The sequence below is a fragment of the Pyrgilauda ruficollis genome, unplaced genomic scaffold (assembly GCF_017590135.1).
Source record: "Pyrgilauda ruficollis isolate IOZ18807 unplaced genomic scaffold, ASM1759013v1 scaffold3, whole genome shotgun sequence".
Taxonomy (NCBI): domain Eukaryota; kingdom Metazoa; phylum Chordata; class Aves; order Passeriformes; family Passeridae; genus Pyrgilauda; species Pyrgilauda ruficollis.
This window is the reverse complement of record NW_024524377.1, coordinates 2884358-2904329: the sequence shown is the minus strand read 5'-3', so window position 1 is coordinate 2904329 and position 19972 is coordinate 2884358. Positions and strand designations below refer to the sequence as shown.

Sequence of the window (19972 nt, the reverse complement as noted above, 5' to 3'; positions counted from 1 at the left end):
TTGAAAAAAAAAAAAAAAATTAAAACCTTCCGATAGACCTTGTTCTTTAGAAGAGGCGGATTTTTAAAAGACAATGATAGTTGAAAAAAAAAAAAATTAAAACCTTCCTAGAAACCCTGCGTTTGCCATCTTACCAGCACTCCTGACACACAGTTTTGGTTCTGGGAAGACAAGTGGGGCTCAAGCCCACATTCCTGGGAATATTCTGCATTAGAGGAGAAGCTTCCCCAGTCCCTGTGGTGTGCTGAGAGCTGAACTTATCATCCATATAAATATCTCACTTTAACTTTGCTACCTTCAATTAGCATCTGTCCTAGATTGACTCAAATGAAATGGCTTTAGGCTAGGAGAGTTTATTTAGCTCTGCTCTACTTCATTTCAATCAAAATAACTTCCTTGATATATATATTAAAAGCTAATAAGCTTTCACCCACGTAGGTGACCCAGATGGAGATGAAAATGCAAAACGTTCATCCTGCAGTGCTCTACTCACACTGACAATTTGCAGTGTAAATCTACTAATTTTATTTTAGGATTCTAACCTGCACACTGTCTTGCTCATTTATTGCAAAATAGCTACAAATTGAAAGGAAAATTTTACAAGCAATCAGGCAGTATCATCATTTCTTCAGCTCAAATAAAAAGGTACTGCAGATTTGAAGTAAAAAAAATTAAAAAAAAATAAATGTTCCTGCTGCAAGACAGTAATTTAGAGCAAACCCAGAATGCCAAACATAAATCAGAATCCAGTGCTTTCTACATCATAAAATAAAAGCTGCAATTACACAACTTGATCCTTGAACTTCTTGATTTTGGGAAAAAAAACAACTGAAGACTTTTCTACAGCTTTTATTGCCTGGGGGCCAAGATATCTGTGACTGTGGAATACTGCCTGATGTCTCCCTAGGCTACAGAACCCCTCTGAAGATGCTGTCTGGCCCCAGTCCAAACAGAAAGGAGTTGTTCTTTTTCTGAGAGCAAGAAAAGGCAAATGGCAACTCTCCTGCCACTAGAGAAACATCAAATATGGAACACTGTTCCTCAAATCCCAAAGTTATGAGCGATTAAATTAAAAGAAAAATTGCCAAATTAAAGAAATGAAAAGAAAATTGCCAAAAGCCCCCAAACAAACAAAAACACCCAAAAACCTGAAAGAAAAACAAAAAAAAAACAAAAACAAAAAAAAACCAAACAAAAAAAAAGCACATTTGAAAGGTGTGTGCAGAGATCCATATTTACTCCACTCTTATTTTAACTGCCTGAGCACACATATTATCTTCAGCAGAAGTCAGACAGCTTTTAAGAACCCTGCTCCAAAAAGTAAATTCTGAAGAATAAGGGAAATAAATGCCTTATTTCAGTGATGAAGTCCAAGAGACTTGACATCCACTGAAAACCTACAACGTTAATCTTCAATACACATTCTTTATTATTTTTAAATAAAAGCATCAGAAAAATGAATCCTGACAATTTATGTCATATATTGAGAGGTCACAGTTGTTACCACACTTGGACACAATACCCAACAATGAGTGGTATTCAATGCTTTTCCTTTATTCCATGTGAGGACATTGCTCAAATCCTTTGCCTTCTAGTATGCAGTGGAATTTTCCTTGCTGGTACTCATTTACATTAGAGCTTTAACCATGGTTTTCTATATATAACTTATGCAGAACTGGGTTCCAATATATTTACACTATCCAAAATTGTCAGGATTTGAAGTTTCCAAATCAAGACTGCTCATAACCTACTAAGATAAAAGTCTAAGTTCCTTACGGAGAACTACAAACCTGGATGAGGAAAAAAAAAACCAAAATATAATTTCTCATTATTAAAAAAATAGAAAAAAACCCAAGTATTTATGAGATAAATTCTGAAATAGTCTTAACATCAACTTCTTGCCAGGAAAGTTGAAATTTATCCAGAGAACACAGAAGATTCTAATTGGTAGTCATCCTCCAGTGGTATCTTTCACTTTCCAGAATTTCTCTATAAAATATTCAGTCTTTTGTTATATCTTACAAAAAAATTAATACTGGTTTTTTTTAGCATTGCTATTTTGCATGGTACATCCTAAACTATATATATATATATTTGTAGCCAATAAAAACTTCTGCCACATGAATTGTAAGGTTTTGACTTGATCCAGTGCTGAATACAACAGTTCAAGACAAAATAATACACAGATATTTATGTATAAAAAGAATATGGATTTCCCCCCTCAGAGGAGGAATATTTAATTATTCTACTAATAATCCAGATATCTATATGTAAAAAGAATACTTATTCCCCCCCTCAGTAATACATTATTGTATAAATATTCACCTTGTGGCTGGCGACTCGGATGATAAATCTGGAGATCAAATGGCTGAGCACTTGTTTTTTGTATTACACTGACATTTTGGCCAGTCCATTTATTGGCTTTGGCGAGGGTATTGGTCCTCCAATCTGTCCAATAAACTTCACTCCCATACAAAGAAACAGCAAAAGGGTGAGAAAGATATTCGTGACCCCGTATAATCTCTATCATGCTGGTTCCATCATACAATGCAGAATAAATGGCATCCGATCTACAAGACAACCCCAAATTTAAGATTATGTGAAAATAAAATAAAAATCACACAACCATTATGACATTGGGCAAAATGTGTAAAAAACTTACTTGTAAGACTGGTAAAACCAAAGAATTTTTGTAGTGCAATCATTAACTTTATAAAGTTCTTATTATTCATTTAACTAGACACATGAAATACTTGTTTGTATAATGCTTTAAATTACCTCTAAGCTGTGAGGAATGCAACAGAAAATTCAGTTTTCTTTCAGATGAACTTTAAAAATAATGAACTAACTTGGGCCTTGCATGGATGAGTGTCAAGGAGGACACATAGAAAGGCACAGAGAGCCAGGACTATGGGTGATCCCACAGCTGGCAGGGAAATTAAATCAATGTACATATTGTACATGTGCCTGCCCAGGGTTCTTCATGTCCATAACTCATAATATCCATAACTGCATTCCACTTAATGCAATCCTCATTTCTGCATGGAGGAACGAGGACTTCTCAGTGACAATAAGGATGCTGTGAGCACTTCACCTGGCATCTGTCCACACTATTCTTTTTTCAAAGTGATCCACAGTGAGGCCGTTGGGCCAGGCTCCAGTGTCCATGTCCTTGTAGATGATTTTCCTCTCTGCTCCACTCATGGAAGCAGACTCAATGCGAGGGAAATTTGCATCCCAGTCTGTCCAAAACAGAATTCTGGTGAAAGGAAAAGAAAGGGGGATAGAAGAAAATATTAAAGCATGAAGGAAAAATCTGAAATGGTTTATGAGACAACAGTTGGAAAAAAGGTTGAACCATTTACATACTTTAAATGAAAGGATTAAACATAGGTCAATTTGGGTCTCTATATAAATTCCTTAGGGTAACATGGAGGTAATATTTCATTATTATTTAGAGCCATAATGAAAATAGAGAACTTAAAAAAAAAAACCAAAAAAACCTAGAGGTTTAATAGCATTCCCTTTTCCATGTCCATTTACACAGTGGCAGCTTGTCTTGTCTTTCCTCTATAATTAGAAACCCAGCTCATTAAAAGAAATTATAATTAGAGCCTTTGAAAGCAATCCACAGACAGAAGGATGAGAAGGGGAGAATGGGAAGAAAGGTGATTTGAGGCAGCAGGGATCAAGGAACAGGCTAAACAAGAGATTTTCAGCTACTCTTAAGAGTGTTCTAATGAAGACCCCTGGATTTTGGTATGTCACTAATGAAATTTATACAGATTAGACTTGCTAAGAAAACTTCAAAGACAGGTTTTATTGTTGTATCTCTCAGTTTTGTACCGTCTCTAATGCTTTTCTAATAAGGAGAACTTTCATTGTTATAACCAAAGAAGTATCTTGTTAATTAACAGAAGCAGCATCACCAAGAAGACAGAAAGAAACCCTAACTGTTCTTAGATTACTGAATTTTCAACAATGCACAGACTTGTTAAAGGAAAATTATGCTTTTAATAGGGAAAGCTTGTGGTTAGTTGTAAAAAGTTAATTGCAAAGAGCCAGACTGCAACGAAACTTCTGACAACTTTTTGTATTTCCCACTTCCACACCTTCAGCCTTGGCAGCCAGGAAGGTTCACAGGGGATGTTTTTATCTACAGATGTTTATTTTGCACACATCTGTATGGGTGAGAACAATTGCTCAGCCCCACTGCAGGCTGGAGTGCAGCTCTGCCTCCACTGGGATACAGGACTTGTGCACTCCTAACACAACCCTTTTCCTTGAAAAACCAGTGTTTATTCATATTTGTTTGTGAAAGGATTGAGGAGCTACTCCTCTCTATGTTTAAAGATTTTTTCTTTGCCGATTTCTAACATAATGTATCATCAATTGCTTCTGGCTCTTCAAAAGGCAGATTAAGTCTTCAGTTTCAAGAAGAGTGGTGATTAGATTTTTTTCCCTCCCAGTCATTTAATTTGAGCAACTTCTCTGCCAATTTTTCTGCCAACAGGATGCCTCTTTTTAAAGATCTTTATAGATAAGCAATGCACTGTGTAAATAAGCTTTCTAACAGCTCAGTTGAGAGGGCAAAAGCCTTAATGATTAAGGCATATACATTCTAATTCACAATTTAGATCCCAGAATCTAGACCCTTTATCAATCCTTATTTTTTTATTCACAGCTTTGCTTCTGAGAGAAATATTCAGTGAAGACACATGACAGACCACAGCAAATTCTTAAACAAAATTAAATATCATGGCTTTGAAAACAGGTCAGTTGTGTTATTTTGGCCACATTCAATTTGTAGTTGGTGGCTTGTCGGTTTTGTTGTGTTTTTCTGAATGTTTTTGTTTGTTTGGGGCTTTTTCCCCCCCCTCTGAAAGAGCAGTAATTTTGGGAAGGGGCTGGAACTATTGAATATACGTAATATTCTGGTTGATAGCATACCCCTAATGAATAGGTAGAAAAAATACTGACAGGAGCTGGCAAGCATTATCTCCACTTTGAGATGAAAACCAAACACAAAAGGTGGCATTTACCTCACCCAGCCATTAGGCTTCCAGCAACATCTAAGTTGTATCTTTATAGTCCCACCAAAGAAAAACACCAAAAAAAAATCCAACAAACAAACAAAAAAACAAAAAAACCCCCCAAAACCAAAAAAACCCCAACAAACAAACAAAAAAAAACCAAAACAAACAAAATACCAAAACAACAAAAAAAAAATACCAACAACAACAAAAAGATCCCCAAACCAACAAACAAACACAAAAAGGCAAAACAAAATACAAAAATATTGGTCTCTAAGTGAGAAGAATCACCTAAATCTGTCCATTAACCACACACAAATGTTAGACCAAACATTTCAGTTATTATCCACATTGAAAAAAAGAAATTAATCAACAACATGGCAAGATAAGTAATTTGCCAACAAAAAGATCCCTGTATCTCCTGACTTACCATTTTTTACTCCTTTTCATTTCGGAAAAACCACAATAATGGATTCTTTATTATTCAGATTAGACTTTCAAGAACTATTAGAAACTATAACTCACAACAAAAAAGGAAATGAAACAACACATTTAAACATTTTTAAGACACTTTGCAGCAAGAAAAAATAATGATTTTGTAATTTATAATTACCCATATCTGGGATCTAAAGCAATAGCCCTCGGGTGCTCCATAGCTCCAGCTATTAACGTTGTCCTCAAAGTGCCATCGAGTTTTGCTACTTCAATTTGGTCCAAATTGCTGTCTATCCAGTAAATGTTTCCTGCTATCCAATCCACAGTCAGACCTTCAGGAGTGGCCAGGCCATGCTGCACCACAACCTCAATGGCACTAACACCTTAAAGAAAAAGGAAAAATAAGAAAGAACATTAAAAAAAAAAATAAAAGAGAGGAAAAGAGATTCTTAAAAACTGATGTAGAGACTGGTAGAATGAACATGGACACAAAACTTTATCAGATATTCTTGGAGTAATTTCTGGATTATTTGTGGTTTGTCTTTTAGATCAAAGCACTGGAACATACACTTCAGCAAAGAACATTTTGTAGAAACTCTTTTGTATATATTATGAGGTTATATTGAGTTATAGGCCATCATTATGTCACCAGAGCAAAGAAAAAGTCTTTCTGGATGCTATAAAATTTTGAAGCAGAATCCTTCACCTAGTGAGAGGAGCTAATTTATCAGACATCCAATAAATTCTTATACTTTTTAAATAAGGTGAAGATAAACTGCAAAAAATTGAAATAAATCAATATTGCACTCATTGAACCAGGAAGGAACACCAGTTCTTTGCATTTTCCATTTTCTTCCCCTTAGAGCATAACGCAAAAAGAAACTTGGATAACAAAAGTCTTTTTTCTGCCTGGAAATGAAGTACAACCTTGATATAGGCCTTGTGAAAGGCAGAATGCCATCATAAATTCTGTTTCTGAGAAAGACAGCTCAGTTACGACTGACCAGGTCTCACACCCTGTAACTGCAGGTGCTCAAACTGCTAAGGAAATAAAGATTCAATCCATACCTCCAGTATCAGAGAGCTTCCCTCTGTAAATTTTGTCCTCCACCACATCTGTCCAGTACAGTAAACTCTGACTGAAATGAAAATCCAGGGCTATTGTGTTTCTTAAACCAGGAACTAAGAGGCTGTAGTCACGCTTGTGAAGATCGATTTTTCTGATCTCGTGTCGAATAGAAAAAATTATGAAAGCCTCAAATGGATCTGGAAGATGAAGATTAAACATTTCAAAGGAATAATAAAAAAATATATTGCTACAAATTGATATAAATGACAAGTGGAAGGTGAACAACAGAATACTTTATCAGGAGAAAGAGATGATTAAAACAATTCAACGTTTGATAAGGAGTCTTTCAATTACTTTTTCAGTCCAACAGACTTCTTAATTCTCCCTTCTAGCATTATCTTTGATCCCAACTAGCAATATTAGACATTAAATTTGGGAATATTAGACTCAACTCTTGAACTGTCTTTTGTAGCTATAGCATTATGAGCCCATACTTAGAGCTTTAAAAAGTCAAATTTAAAATCTGCTTCTCAAAAGGTTCAGAAAAATGAAACCATTAAAACATACATTGTTTCAAAAGCCAATCAGCTGTAACCATTTACTAATACATAAAGTACTTTTGAATATACAGTGTACCTTGTGTTCTCAATTGAAGTGCATTGGAACTAACAAGCAAGAAAATGAACATTTGATGTCATGTCATCACAAATCCATCTACCAGTGATTTTCTCCTTCCATTGTTAATGAATTAATGCTAAATTATTTGTGCCAGTGAGTTGATATCAAAATGCACAAAAATATCTGTAAACATGATCAGCATTGGTCAACCATGCTATGAAATTGATTTTTTCTTTTATTATAGCTCTTACAAGGATCAGGAAAGGTTTTCAAGCAAGGAGTTGTGTTAATAAAACAAACAAGGAAGACAAAAAATTGGATTCTATAAACTGTTGAATCAACTCACTATATCCACTTTGATAAAGATAATTTTTTCCCATCAAGCCTTTTCTGTGGGGAAGTAGTTGTTCCCCCCAAAACACTCTGAGTTCCTTCTCCTAGAGTGAAACACAGATTATACTGGGAGGATTGCTTTCCATACAATTAGACTTCTTTATGTAAAAGATTAATGGCAGTTTATGGCAACAGGCAATATTCCTTCTTCTCAAAGCTCCTGAGAGCTCTGAAAATACCCAGTTCATCTCTTCTCATTCACTTGAACACTTCCTCCTGCAGCTCCTCTTCTCCTGATGCCCACTGCACACAGATATTAAATCATCTGTGATGTTTTAGGCTAATCAAGCACCTCAGCAGAGCTGAGTTTCTGCTCTTGAAGCACTGGTTCACAACCTGCCTTGAACTTTCCCCACGACCCTCCTGTCTGTTAAAGCAATGAGAGAGTTTCAGCAAAGGAAATTATTCAAAACTCAGCAGTGGTTAAATAATTTAGTGCAGACCAGGATCACTGATATTAGGAGCTGTTTCACAAGAAACTGTTATCTAAACTGAGACACACTCTAATGGCACTTCCCAAATTCTGATAAATTGAAAGGTGTTATGCAGGAGACTGCTGATCTATGGGGTTTTTTGGCAATTCCAATGCATAAGAACACAAGTCATGATCCTCACTAGCAGCTTTTTTTTTTTTTTTTTTGTATTTCTCAGCAATTAGCAACACAATGGCAGAAAAAGAAACCTAATAAATCTATGCTGTGTTAGATTGGTTTTTCATTCAAAGTAGAGGAAATACAATTTAAGATAAATAACCTACAGTGCAAATTATCTTCATGAGAAGGATTAAAGTTCAATGGGATCTTGACAGGATTTAGAACTGAAATAAACACGACAAAACCCTAAACTTGGCTGACAACAGCCTGCAAAACTGTATCCTCCTCTGAGCACAGCTCTTGAAGAGTGTGATCAGTACAGAAATGCAAGAGGAAATGAGCAGGTGTTCCAAGAGGTCTAGAAATCAAGGCCTGCAAGGGAAGAATGAACCATCTTGAACTGCTTAGTCTAAAAAATGGAATTAGAAGATGAGTGGAAGCACATAAAATTCCCTTAAGACATAAAAGGCTTATGAATTGAAAACAGGAAAAATCCTGTTTTCTGTATAAATAACAAGTAGGGCAAGGATTAAAGGCTTAAACTGGACCAGGAAGAATCAGAAAGCCCAGAAAAACAAAAGTCTTCAGGAGAGCGAGTCAACAAAATATTTCACCCCTGGGAAACTTGGAGTTCAGCACTGAAGGTGTCCTGAAGGTCTTGGAAAGCAGATAGCAGCAGTATTAGCTGGGCTTTGATCTTCCTTCCAACCTGATCATTCAATGGCTCTAAAAATCCAGCTACATTACAGGGAATTGGGATTTTCAGGCTCAATCAAATACATTTAAAAAAAAAAATTATGCTTCCATTACCTGATAAACCCAAAATTTGATGTTATTTTCCTGATTAATCTTCTAGAAATTGAGATCAAATGAATTTTATTCTGCAAATCTATTAAAATAATTTCTCTAAAGTCTCAAATCAATACAATGGTTATTGATCATATTCTTTGAAACTTTCAGGAAAATTAGCATTTATCAATTTGTTGAGAAAAATCATACATTTCTGCACTCTGTGATTTCATAAATGCCTCAATTTTTTTTACTACAAAGTCAGGATATAAAATATACGAAGCAAACAAAGTATAAGCTACATGAAAAACTGTAAAAAAAAATCTCTCCTAGAAGAAAACTGCCCACACAATGCCACCAAAAAAGATTCCATAAAGAATAATGCCTCACATTTTTCAGTGATTAAATTTAAAATTCTTTCTTAGGAAAAATTCTGATTGAACCTAATTGCTTGAGTGAAGCTCACTGTAACAACAACAGCACAGCAAGCAATCTACACTGTACTTTTATGAAAATTACCTCAAAGAAAAACAATAACTTGATAAAGATTCTGAAAAGAAACCTTAATTAAAAGCTTGACTAAGCTCAAACAGGATCAAACTATTCCCCTCTCCATTTTAGTACTGAAAGGTATCTGGAAATGATAATAAAATTGAGTTTCAAACCAGCAAAGACAGATCAAACACACAGACACATCATCATATATCTAAAAAATAATAAATAAAATTTAAATATATATATATATATATATATATATGAAGTGATATAACAGTTTCCACTGCTTAGGAAAGACTGACAATCAATTTTAAACAAAGTGTTTCTGAGCTCATCTAACATTTATTATACCAAAGTGTGAAAGGTTGAATATAAACATGAAATTTAAGTATCTTTTAAGAACTTTATTTTTTTTTCTGAATGCTTATTATCATTTCAAAGAGCAAGTGCAATATATCAGCACAACTTATTTTGAAATGTGTTTTAAGAGAAACCAGGAACACGAGTATGAAAACATATAATTTGTATTGACTTTCCATCTGAATAACAGAGCTCTGTAACACACTCTTAGTTCAATCAATACAAATTTAAATCTAAAGGAAACATTTAAAGTTTGGGAAGTCAGCAATGTCACAATGCCAGAACAGCAGCAAGCAAAGAAGATGAAAACAAGAGACATGGAAAGTGCAGAAGCTCTGGAGGAGAAAAAAGACAACATTTAAAACCCTCAAGAAATGAAGACAACATAAGAAGAAATGAGATACAGCAGAGGAAACTAAGAAAGGCTTGGAAAAAGAAACTGGAAAGAGAAGAACTACTCAATTCAAGCATTTTAGTTCTATATAATTATTACTCTGTAACTCCTTCTATTTCTCTGGCAATTCATCAGATTCCCCTGACAAGCACACTTTTTGATACTAAAATGCAATCAGGAAAAAAAGTTGGAATCACATAATTCCTGCATTTTCAGCACTCATATTCCCCTTCTAATGGGCTCACAAACAAATGTTTTTACCATATTCTGAAAATGTGTTGCATACTAACTTCACACGTTATTGCTGTGTGCTTGTGAAATGTTTCTTATACATAGGAAAATGCTATTTCAGATAGAGAAAAAAAATGGTAAAGGGCAATGTTCTCATTTTCTTCTGAGTAATTCATTCTTTCTTCTGGAAAACAGATTACAAGTTACTCTTCTAATAGAATACACACCTGGTTCAAGGCATCTTAAATCACTATGGCTATTCTAAGAATTACTTCATAACAACCGATATTGTTGAAATAGTAGTTTGGCATTTGGAGGACAGCTTGTCTTCATAAGGTCACTTTTAACTTTATTTCTAATAGTATAATATAAAAGTTTTTTCTTCATTCTAAGTTCATTCAAGATCTCATGCTCAGAGACTTAGATGATGGGGACATTTTGAGCCTCACAGATTCACAAAAGATACCAAAATTGTTCTCACTTTCCTAAAATGCCCTTCACACAGTCAGCAACTGAAGTGTCAGAGGATCTGTCCTCCAGAGAACTTCCCATGGCTTTTGAATGAAATAAACTGAAAAGGGCCAAGATGATTTGTGCCTTTAAAAGCAGATGCCATATTTAATATGGAATAATTTTGTCACAGGTTTGATGGCATTAGCGTAGCATCATTACAGTTTGTATAGAAAAGGATCATTTTTCTTTATATCAGCTGACACCACAGGTCTCAGATCATATATTTAGTATTACATTATTTGAAAAAAATCTGGAGAAATCAATTTGTAACTTCAGATTCTCACCAACACCAGTAAACATTAAGCAGAAATATCTCATGGGCTTAAGAAACCCAAGAAATAGTAGTCTCGCTTTTCTTATTTTATGCCACAAGTGAGTATACTTCACTTTTTTCCCCATTTAGTTTCCAAATATCAGTCATTTCTACATGATTTAAAGTTTGTTTCAAGCTTTCCTCATATGAGTTACTAACACTGTCTTAAATTCCTTTAATCCTCTTGTTTCTCCAACCTAGTAAGAATGTACTTTTTTCCAGTTACTGGAAGTGTCCATAATATAGCAAATCAGATTGATCAAAAATCACTGAGAACCAGTGACCAAAGCACTGACAGAAAGCAAGAACTTAACCAGTAATCCCTGCAGAGTAAGAATAAAGAAAGAATACCCTAATCATATCCACTGAATTGTGAAATATCCAAATAAGCAAAAGAGAATGTAGAAGATATTTCTGTTCAGAATTGCTAAAACTCTATGAAAGAATAGATATAATATAGAATAAAAATATCAAAGAATCCTGAACCAAAGAAAAGTGAATTATGAAAATCTAGAAAGTAAACTCAATATTATTTTTAAGTCCCTAGCCAGGAGGCAAAGGTGTGGCAACAGTTTATACTGCACATGCATGTTTCTGTTTTACACACAACACTGCACCTGAAAAACACACTCCTAACATGGTTTCTAAATGATGCCTCGATACTTATTAACAGTGAACAATGAGGGGAATACATTCCCCTTTCCTGTTTTGGCTCATGTTGGTTTTCACCTCAATTAGTGAGCTGAGCAGGCTCTTACTGCTGTCAAAAAACAAGTGCCAGAATGCCTTAGGGGAAAAAAATCTTAAATATTGAATGCTACCAGGCAGCATATAATTGCACATTCAAAATTAACCTTCTGAACCCTCAACCAATACTGATCAATATCATGATTGATCCATTTCTTAAAAACACATGTTAAATCCCCCATATAGAATGCAAAATTGTGTTTATACATATATGCCCATGCATATTAACTGCACATGAAAAACTGTATAAAACTTCAAACAGATTTTCATTATATTATTATATTTAATTATATCATATTGACATTCCTAGAAACATCTGGTATTAGCATTCTTAGATTAGCAACAGCCTAATATTTAAATGCCCCTTTTTACATCAAGAATAGGGACAGTTTTAATAAGTCCTTAGATTGCAATCAACCCCACATTTGGATAATCCCAGCCTGTATTTCATACATAGAACAAAATAAACAAACAAACAAAAAAAAGTGAAAGAAGCTCTCAGTAAATTGCCATCACAGCTGTTAACATCCTGAATATTGAAAGTGCACCAAATATCAACTTACCAGTACTAACACAACTCTCTCCATCCTTACTGAGCTTCCAGCCTTCATAACATGAGCACTTCACAGTATTTTTATGCTGTTCACAAACTTGGCTGCACTTGAGGTGCTTGGTGCAGAAATCCATAATCTCACAAGTTTTGTTGTCTATAGTGAGATTGAATCCCGCAGGGCAGGAGCACACAATTCTTCCTCCAGGAACCACAGAACACTGATGGCTACATCCACCATTGTTTAGTGAACATTCATCTGAAATAATATGGAAAAACAATAATTAAGGGCTGCAAAAGCTGTCAGTTAAGTTGCATATAGCAAAGTCAACTAAAACACCTACAAAAGCTTCCAAGATGGCAAATAAAAATTTATATTTCTAAAACAGATTTCTATACTTCTTTTTAAAATTATCTGACATGCAACCATTCATCTGGCAGCTTGACTGAACCCTTCAAGGTTTTAGCACAGCTCCATGTTCAAGTGGTGATCCCCAGGAGTCAGTGTTGGGATTGTCGCTGTTTAACACCTTTATCAGTGACATGGACAGTGGGTTTGAGGGCATCCTCAGCAAGTTTCTGACCAGACAGAGTTGTGCAAGTGATGCAGCAGGGAAAAGATGGACCAGAAGGACCTTGAAAAGTGGGGCCTGTGCCACCTGAATGTTGATGTTCAACAAGGCCCAGTACCAGCACCGAGTCAGGGCAATCACAAGCACAAATACAGGCCGGGAAAACAATGGATTGAGAGCAGCCCTGAGGGGGAGGAAGTGCAGGCGTTAGTGGATAGGAAGGACAACGTGACCTGGAAACGTGAGCTTGCAGACAACAAAGCCAAATGTGTATTGGGCTGCATCAAATAAACCTGGAATGGAGGAGATTCGTCCCCTCTGTTCTTGTGAGATCCCACCTGAAGGCCTGAATCCAGCTCTGGGCCCCAAGGTGAGGAAAATGGGAGCATTTTGGAGCAAGTGCAGGGAAACAGGCTGAGAGCTGGGAATGTTCAGCCTGGAGAAGAGAAGGCTCCAGGGAGACCTTAGAGTCCTTTCCAGGGCCTAAAGGGGCTCCAAGAGAGCTGGAGAGGGACTTGGGACACAGGCCTGCAGTGACAGGACAAGGAGGAGTGGCTTCACATTGACAGAGGACAAATTAGATTTGACATTGGGAAGAGATTTTTGACTTTGAGAGCGCTGAGACCCTGGCACAGGGTGCCCAGAGAAGCTGTGACTGCCCCTGGATCCCTGGAAGTGTCCAAGGCCGGGTTGAAAGGGGCTTGGAGTAATTTGGTCTAACAGAAGTATCCCTGCCTAAGCAGGAGGTCAGAACAAGATGACATTTAAGGTGCCTTCCAAGCCAAACCATTCTATGGTGTCAACTCAAGCTTCTGTAGTTGGAGAGAATTGCAAATGAGCTGAAGTCCTTTCCTGCACATCGATGCCCTTTAAATTGTTTACTTCCAGGAATGTTTTGAGGGGTTTGAAAGACTTGTCTCCTTTGCCTTATTTGAAGGAAGCTAAAACTTCAAGCACAAACTCAGTATGGCTTTAACTAAACTAAAATCCTCACATAGGCTCCAGTGCTAAAATTTCAGTGTGAGAACCTTTTCCTCAGCAGGAGGTATCACAACAGGCAGTATCATGAGCAATCAGAAAAAGGTGTCTAAAAAGTACCACAAAGATCGCCTTCATCAGATCCATCAGGACAATCTCTTCTCCCATTGCAGAGCTTCTCAGGCTGTAGGCAGATGGAGGTATCATTAGCACAAGGGTATTTTGGTGGTCCACACAAATAGCCCTCGCAATTATCCTCATCAGACTGATCCTCACAATCAATATCGCCATCACATAGCCACGCTTTGCTAATGCATCTCCCTTGGGGAAAAGAGACAATAAACACAGGAAATCAGACTGGAAGCAAACTTTAGGAGGAAAAAAAAAACCTTCAAAGCAATGTACAGATTTCTTTTTTTTTTAATTATTAGTAGTATTCTTTTCTATTAATACTGTTTTCCTCTTTGATGAGCAAAAAGAAACCAACTTGCACTTATACTCTGAAGCATTGTTCACAGCACTTTTGACAATCTAATTTTCCAAACAACACCAACCCTACTTATTTGTGTGCTGCGCAAAAGTGCACACAGGCAGAACACAAACTCAAAATCTGTTAAAAACACCAAATGATACAAAAATTTTCTAATTATTTTTAATTTTTGCTTTTCTTCACCTCTCTTCTTTTATCATCTACTGCAACAGCCCTCCATGGAAATGTTTCAATATACGACTTTTAATTAGCATGGGTTTGCAAAGCAAAGTCTTTCTAGAAAGTAGACACAACCCATTCCCCAGTGATGTTAGACAAAAAATCAGCTTTTATGCAAAATAACTACAGCAGGAAAAATTTCTTAAATTAATTCAGTTTTGTCAAATAAATGTTCAGATCATGTCTCAAAAGGGAGAAAAGGAATTTGTGATGACCATCAATGTTTAGAGAGGCAAGAAAGCCTCTTGATTAGAAAAAGGGTTTTAATCTTTAAAATCGGGGAGGTATTAAATGAGAATCAACAAAGGAGGGATTTAAATGAAAAGAGCCAAGACTGTGAATGCTGACACTTACAAGTATGTATGTGTGTGCTCCTGTCCCAACCTATTTTGTACTTTCTACCTACAGCCAGGAGGATTCAGCTGTAAATTTTGATAATACTGAGCCTGAACAGAAATGTCATGTACTTTATTTTCCAATTAATAGAGAGAGAGCAAATACAAGCACAAGTAACGAAGCTGATCTAGAAATTTTTTTTTTCCCATGAATTAATTATGCAGAGAAAAAATTCAGTTGGAATGGGAAGGAAGATCCTGGGAACGGTTAGTTCCATTAACAGCAATTCTGGTGGATGCCCAGGCACTGACTGGCAAAGCCTGAGACTTCTAAATTCAAACCTGCTCAGCATGAACTGACACAACTTTCTGCCCACCCTTCCCAGCTTATACAATATCACATTTCAGTTTTCTTAAAAGGACACATTTGTTGAAGATTGGTTTAATGCACTTGGTTTGACGCAAAAATAGTCAATGTCCTCGCAGAAAGTCAAGGGGATAAAAGACGTTGAAACAAGAACACTGAAAAAAACACAATTCTGCAGCACTCACGAGGAAAATGTGAGACTGTTTATTGAAACAAGAACACTGAAAAAAAACCATAATTCTGCAGCACTCACGAGGAAAATGTGAGACTGTTTTAACTTTTGGTGAAGAAAAGCAAGAAGTGATCATATTACACTGAATGTCAGGTTTAAACAGCAGAATATCATTTTTCCAGTGCAAAATCAGCTTGAAAACAAATGGGGAGGGGTGGCAATTAGAATGAAAAGCTTCAAACATTTTCTTTAGTGGCCAAAGTCCCAAATATTCCATACTGAAGAGACAGAACTGCACAGACATGAGGAAACAAAATTGTATCCATGACATGTATGCAGCTTATCATTGCATGCACTCACAAGTGTTTCAAAAAAGTGTCCCTCTTCTTTATTATCCTGAATGATCAATGATTTTATATATTACTATAACACAGCAGTAGAATGCAAGCTAATGGAAAATACCAACATGAACCAAACCAACCATAACCCAAAGTAAATTGAAGTTGCTTCCAGTAGTGCTCCTAATCTGTTATTTTAATCTTTAATGCATTCAAATGTTTACAGAGAAAATCAGTTTCCCTGTCTTCCTTGTACCTTAGTGAAGATATGTTTTATAATGAAAGATTCATCTTTCATTATGATAGATATGACAAGTTCTTAAGTAGAATATACTTTTGAGGAATTAATCTTTGCCAAGATTCTAAAGAGATGGACTTAATGAAATATTATGACTGTCTTGAAATCATTACTTAAAATTCACTGAAGTATTTTTCCTTTATTGCCCCTTAGTGAAACTCACACTTCTGGTTTCCAGGAACCTCTTTAGTTAAATTCCATCATAAATTAATTGCCTCAATAGCTGTATCTGCCCTTTTCCAAAGTTCTTTTGTGTAACACAGTGAATCAGGAGGCCTGAGCAGCAGCTAGGTGGGAAAGCCTGATCCAAATGCTTCTCCAATTTTTTTTTTTTTTTAATTTCCTACAAATTTTAGCAACAGAATTAACTATTTATATACCCCTTCAGTCTTCCTCAGAATATTGAACCCAGGAGGTTTTTTGACTGAATACATCTTAAACCACAGGAAAACTACTTTGGTGGAGCATTAATTGCTGTTTCCTCTTACGGCTAATTCTTACTGCCTAAAGCTGTAATATAACACCTTCCTAAACTATAGCATGGACTCAATCTCTGTCTCATCTACATTACAGAATGTTCCAATCTGACATATTTTACAAAATGTTGTGGTGGTTGGTGATCTCGCTTGTCCTGTAGAACACACATCGGACTCAGACTGAATCACATTGTTTCAAAAATGTGGTCATTTCTCAATTTAAAGAATTTAGTACAAAGGAGATGTTTATAAATGACTCCTGGATGAGACAGGAGGAGAAAAAAAAAAAAAAAACCACAAAAAAACCAAAAAAACAAGCCTAAGAAGAAGAGTGCTGATACCAAAGAAAACAATGTGGCCATGAACTAAAATGATAAATGATAAAAACTCTACCAATTTTCTCATCACATTTCTGGAAAACCTTTCCTTTCCAGCTTTCCTCTGCACCAGGTTCTTTTGTCACAAATCTAATCTGGACTCTGACAATCCCCATCCAGACAGCACCAGGGCTGCTTTTGTTCTATTCTTCCAGCATCACTGTGATCTGCACCCATTGATTTGATTTCCTCTATGTGTGTTCCTTATTTTCCATTCCAAACCAATACTGCTTCTTTCCTCAAAATCTTTTCTCCCCTCTAATATATTACTACATGTAAGGAAATAACAAACAAAACAAACAAAGTATAAAAAAAAGTCCAGAATAGCATCAAAAATGGTGGGATACCATCAACTGCTGCTTGAAAAAATAAAAAGAACAGTAAGCAACAAATAAGCATTACAGCTCAGATGTACTGCTTACTAAACTGAAGTATTCACGGCTCTTTTGCATTTGTTTTCACAGAAGTACTTTATTATGATTGTTAGAGTAATTAGATGACATTTTAAGTGAGATTGCACAGATTCTGCTCTTGGTGCAGCACTATTAACTGAAAAGTAGGGAGATGGAATAAAAAGGATAAATTTATGTAGTACATACAATTGAGCTGAAGTACATGCCTGTAATAATTTTTGGTGGACAGAATCAGAATTTAAAATAAAAAGTTGGACCTTTGTACAATTTAAATTAATCTAGTCTAATTTAAAAGAAGCCTAATCTAATTTAAAACTAGAAAATAATGGGCTAGCAGCAGCCCAAGAGTAGTCAATCTCAATCAGGTAATGACTCCTTCTCACATTCTACTGCTGTGCAACATCTAGTACATTTTTCATCACACATCACTACAAAAAAACATAGGATTGTTTTGAAAAAAAATTAGAAAAACAATTCTGAAACCTGGTAGCACAAGTACCTGCAGCATTTTGGCTGACTTTGGACACAGGAGCTCAAGGAGTGCCCAGGCTGGACAGTTCCAGCAAGACCAACAGAAATAATAAAGGCTTAAAAACATACGACAGAAATGGAAGATGTGCAAGGAGAGAAGAAAAGTTGTTTTTTTTTTTATTCAACAAGTAATGTTTTTAGGGACCCATAAGTCATTCAATATCCAAAGGAGTCAGATGACTTGTTAGGAATAAAATGTTCAACTACTAGAGGCAAATGACAAAAGGCCATCTCTGTAAGCTTTAGAATACTCTCTGCCATAGATCCTTAACGGAATATTGGAAGAGGAGCTGGGTATGACAGGTTCTTGAGATCACCATCCCTGTAAACAGCAAAATCCCTTTTGGCTAAATGCTGACAAATCCTGGTTTTGTAGCTTGGCAATCATCCCTGTGGCATTGTGACACATCGACCAAAGCCCCAAAAGCCACAGTAAGGAAAGACCATGCAGCTACTAATTACAGACATAAAATGGAAAGAAATAAGCAAAAAATGGGCAGTACCATCTCACTATTACTGTTCTCACCAGCTGCCACTCCCCTCCTGAAGTACTGGCTGTTTCAGCTCCCTCCACACACATGTTCCTACACAGAGCCATCACATTCTGTATCGGATGTCACCACCCAGCAATCTCTGAGGGGACAATTAGCCAGTGCCTCCTCTCCAGAACAGCTGCCAGAAATGCACAAGCCAGACATCATTGTTTCTTTAGAATCATGCACAGAGAAAATTACACTTCTTCTGAAACATTCCAGAAACTATTTCTCATAAACCCCTTATTACTCCTTTGTCCAAACCACAAGGAACAAATTAAAAAGTAGCTAAATAAAAATGTGCCTTTGCTGTTTTCTGCTACAGTGCATTACTACATGCCTCCTCCAAATTTTGCTCCTTCCAGGAGGAAGGAATATTGCAAAAGAGAAAATTATGACAGTCATAACTGGTTGCTCCAGTGGTGTTTCAACACAACAAACAAGCACAATTGCATTTTCCCTCAAATCAAAGCCATATACCCTTGAATTTAGCAAAGTTTTGATGAAAATTTTTGGTTTTGTTGTATTTCTATGTGACAGCCAGAGAAGTCACCTTTCACCTTGTACACTTGAGGCAGTGCCCTCCTTTAACCTGACTACAAGCATTGGGAAGTACACAATGAGGGAATGCTGCTTGGACTGTGGACTTTGAAGTGAGGACCTAGTTCTTTGTTGACAAAACAACTCATTCAGACAATGATGCTGAAATTAAATCCTTGTTATTTCCTGTTATTATGGCAGCCATATTTGGAAAATCTTAGCTTACCACCAGAAGGGGTTTCCATTCTCTTTATCTAAAATCATTCAGGACAAGTAACAAACCAAAGCCCAGCCTAAGAAGCAAACTTTTCTGAAAGGAATAAAGCCTAGTAACTAAAATCTGCACTCTGTTTTGTATTCCACACTGCCCCTAAACTAATCTCTGCTTCTTCTTAACTGAAGTAGTAATATCTTGTCTCATTAGCTTTCCAAATGCAGCTGATGAAAATAAACCTCATCTATTGTGATTTATTCACCTTTCTTGCCTCTAATAATTCTGCTTTGGTCACTTGGACTGGTGTTAGCTTTTCCCCATTTAGGCACAAGGAGATACATGTGCTCCTGGTGCTATTTCCTGTATCAGGGTTTCCATCACTCAGTTTCAGGAAAGAGACCACTCTGTTGGAATTGAATAATCCATTTTTACTTCTAGAAAAAGTTTCATTTAACAGCTGCTTATTCTACACATCTTCAGGGACACAGAAGAAAATGGTTTTTTTAGACACAATTCAGTATTCCATATTTCTTTTTCAAGACATCATGATTTTTATAACTTTAAAGTCCAAGTAACAGCAAGATAC

At 36.1% G+C, this 19972-nt stretch overlaps 1 protein-coding gene across 1 annotated transcript in view; it reads right to left on the bottom strand.

The window, feature by feature from the left end:
• Nucleotides 1-19972, bottom strand: part of LRP1B (LDL receptor related protein 1B) — a 288470-nt gene that overhangs the window by 169676 nt on the left and 98822 nt on the right. Inside the window, exons 19-24 of the mRNA XM_041473230.1 lie at nt 14204-14404; nt 12547-12792; nt 6537-6734; nt 5647-5851; nt 3095-3259; nt 2326-2570 (exon numbers count right to left, since the gene is read on the bottom strand). Of these exons, the coding sequence (XP_041329164.1) occupies nt 2326-2570; nt 3095-3259; nt 5647-5851; nt 6537-6734; nt 12547-12792; nt 14204-14404 (1260 nt within the window). The remainder of the gene's footprint in view (nt 1-2325; nt 2571-3094; nt 3260-5646; nt 5852-6536; nt 6735-12546; nt 12793-14203; nt 14405-19972) is intronic.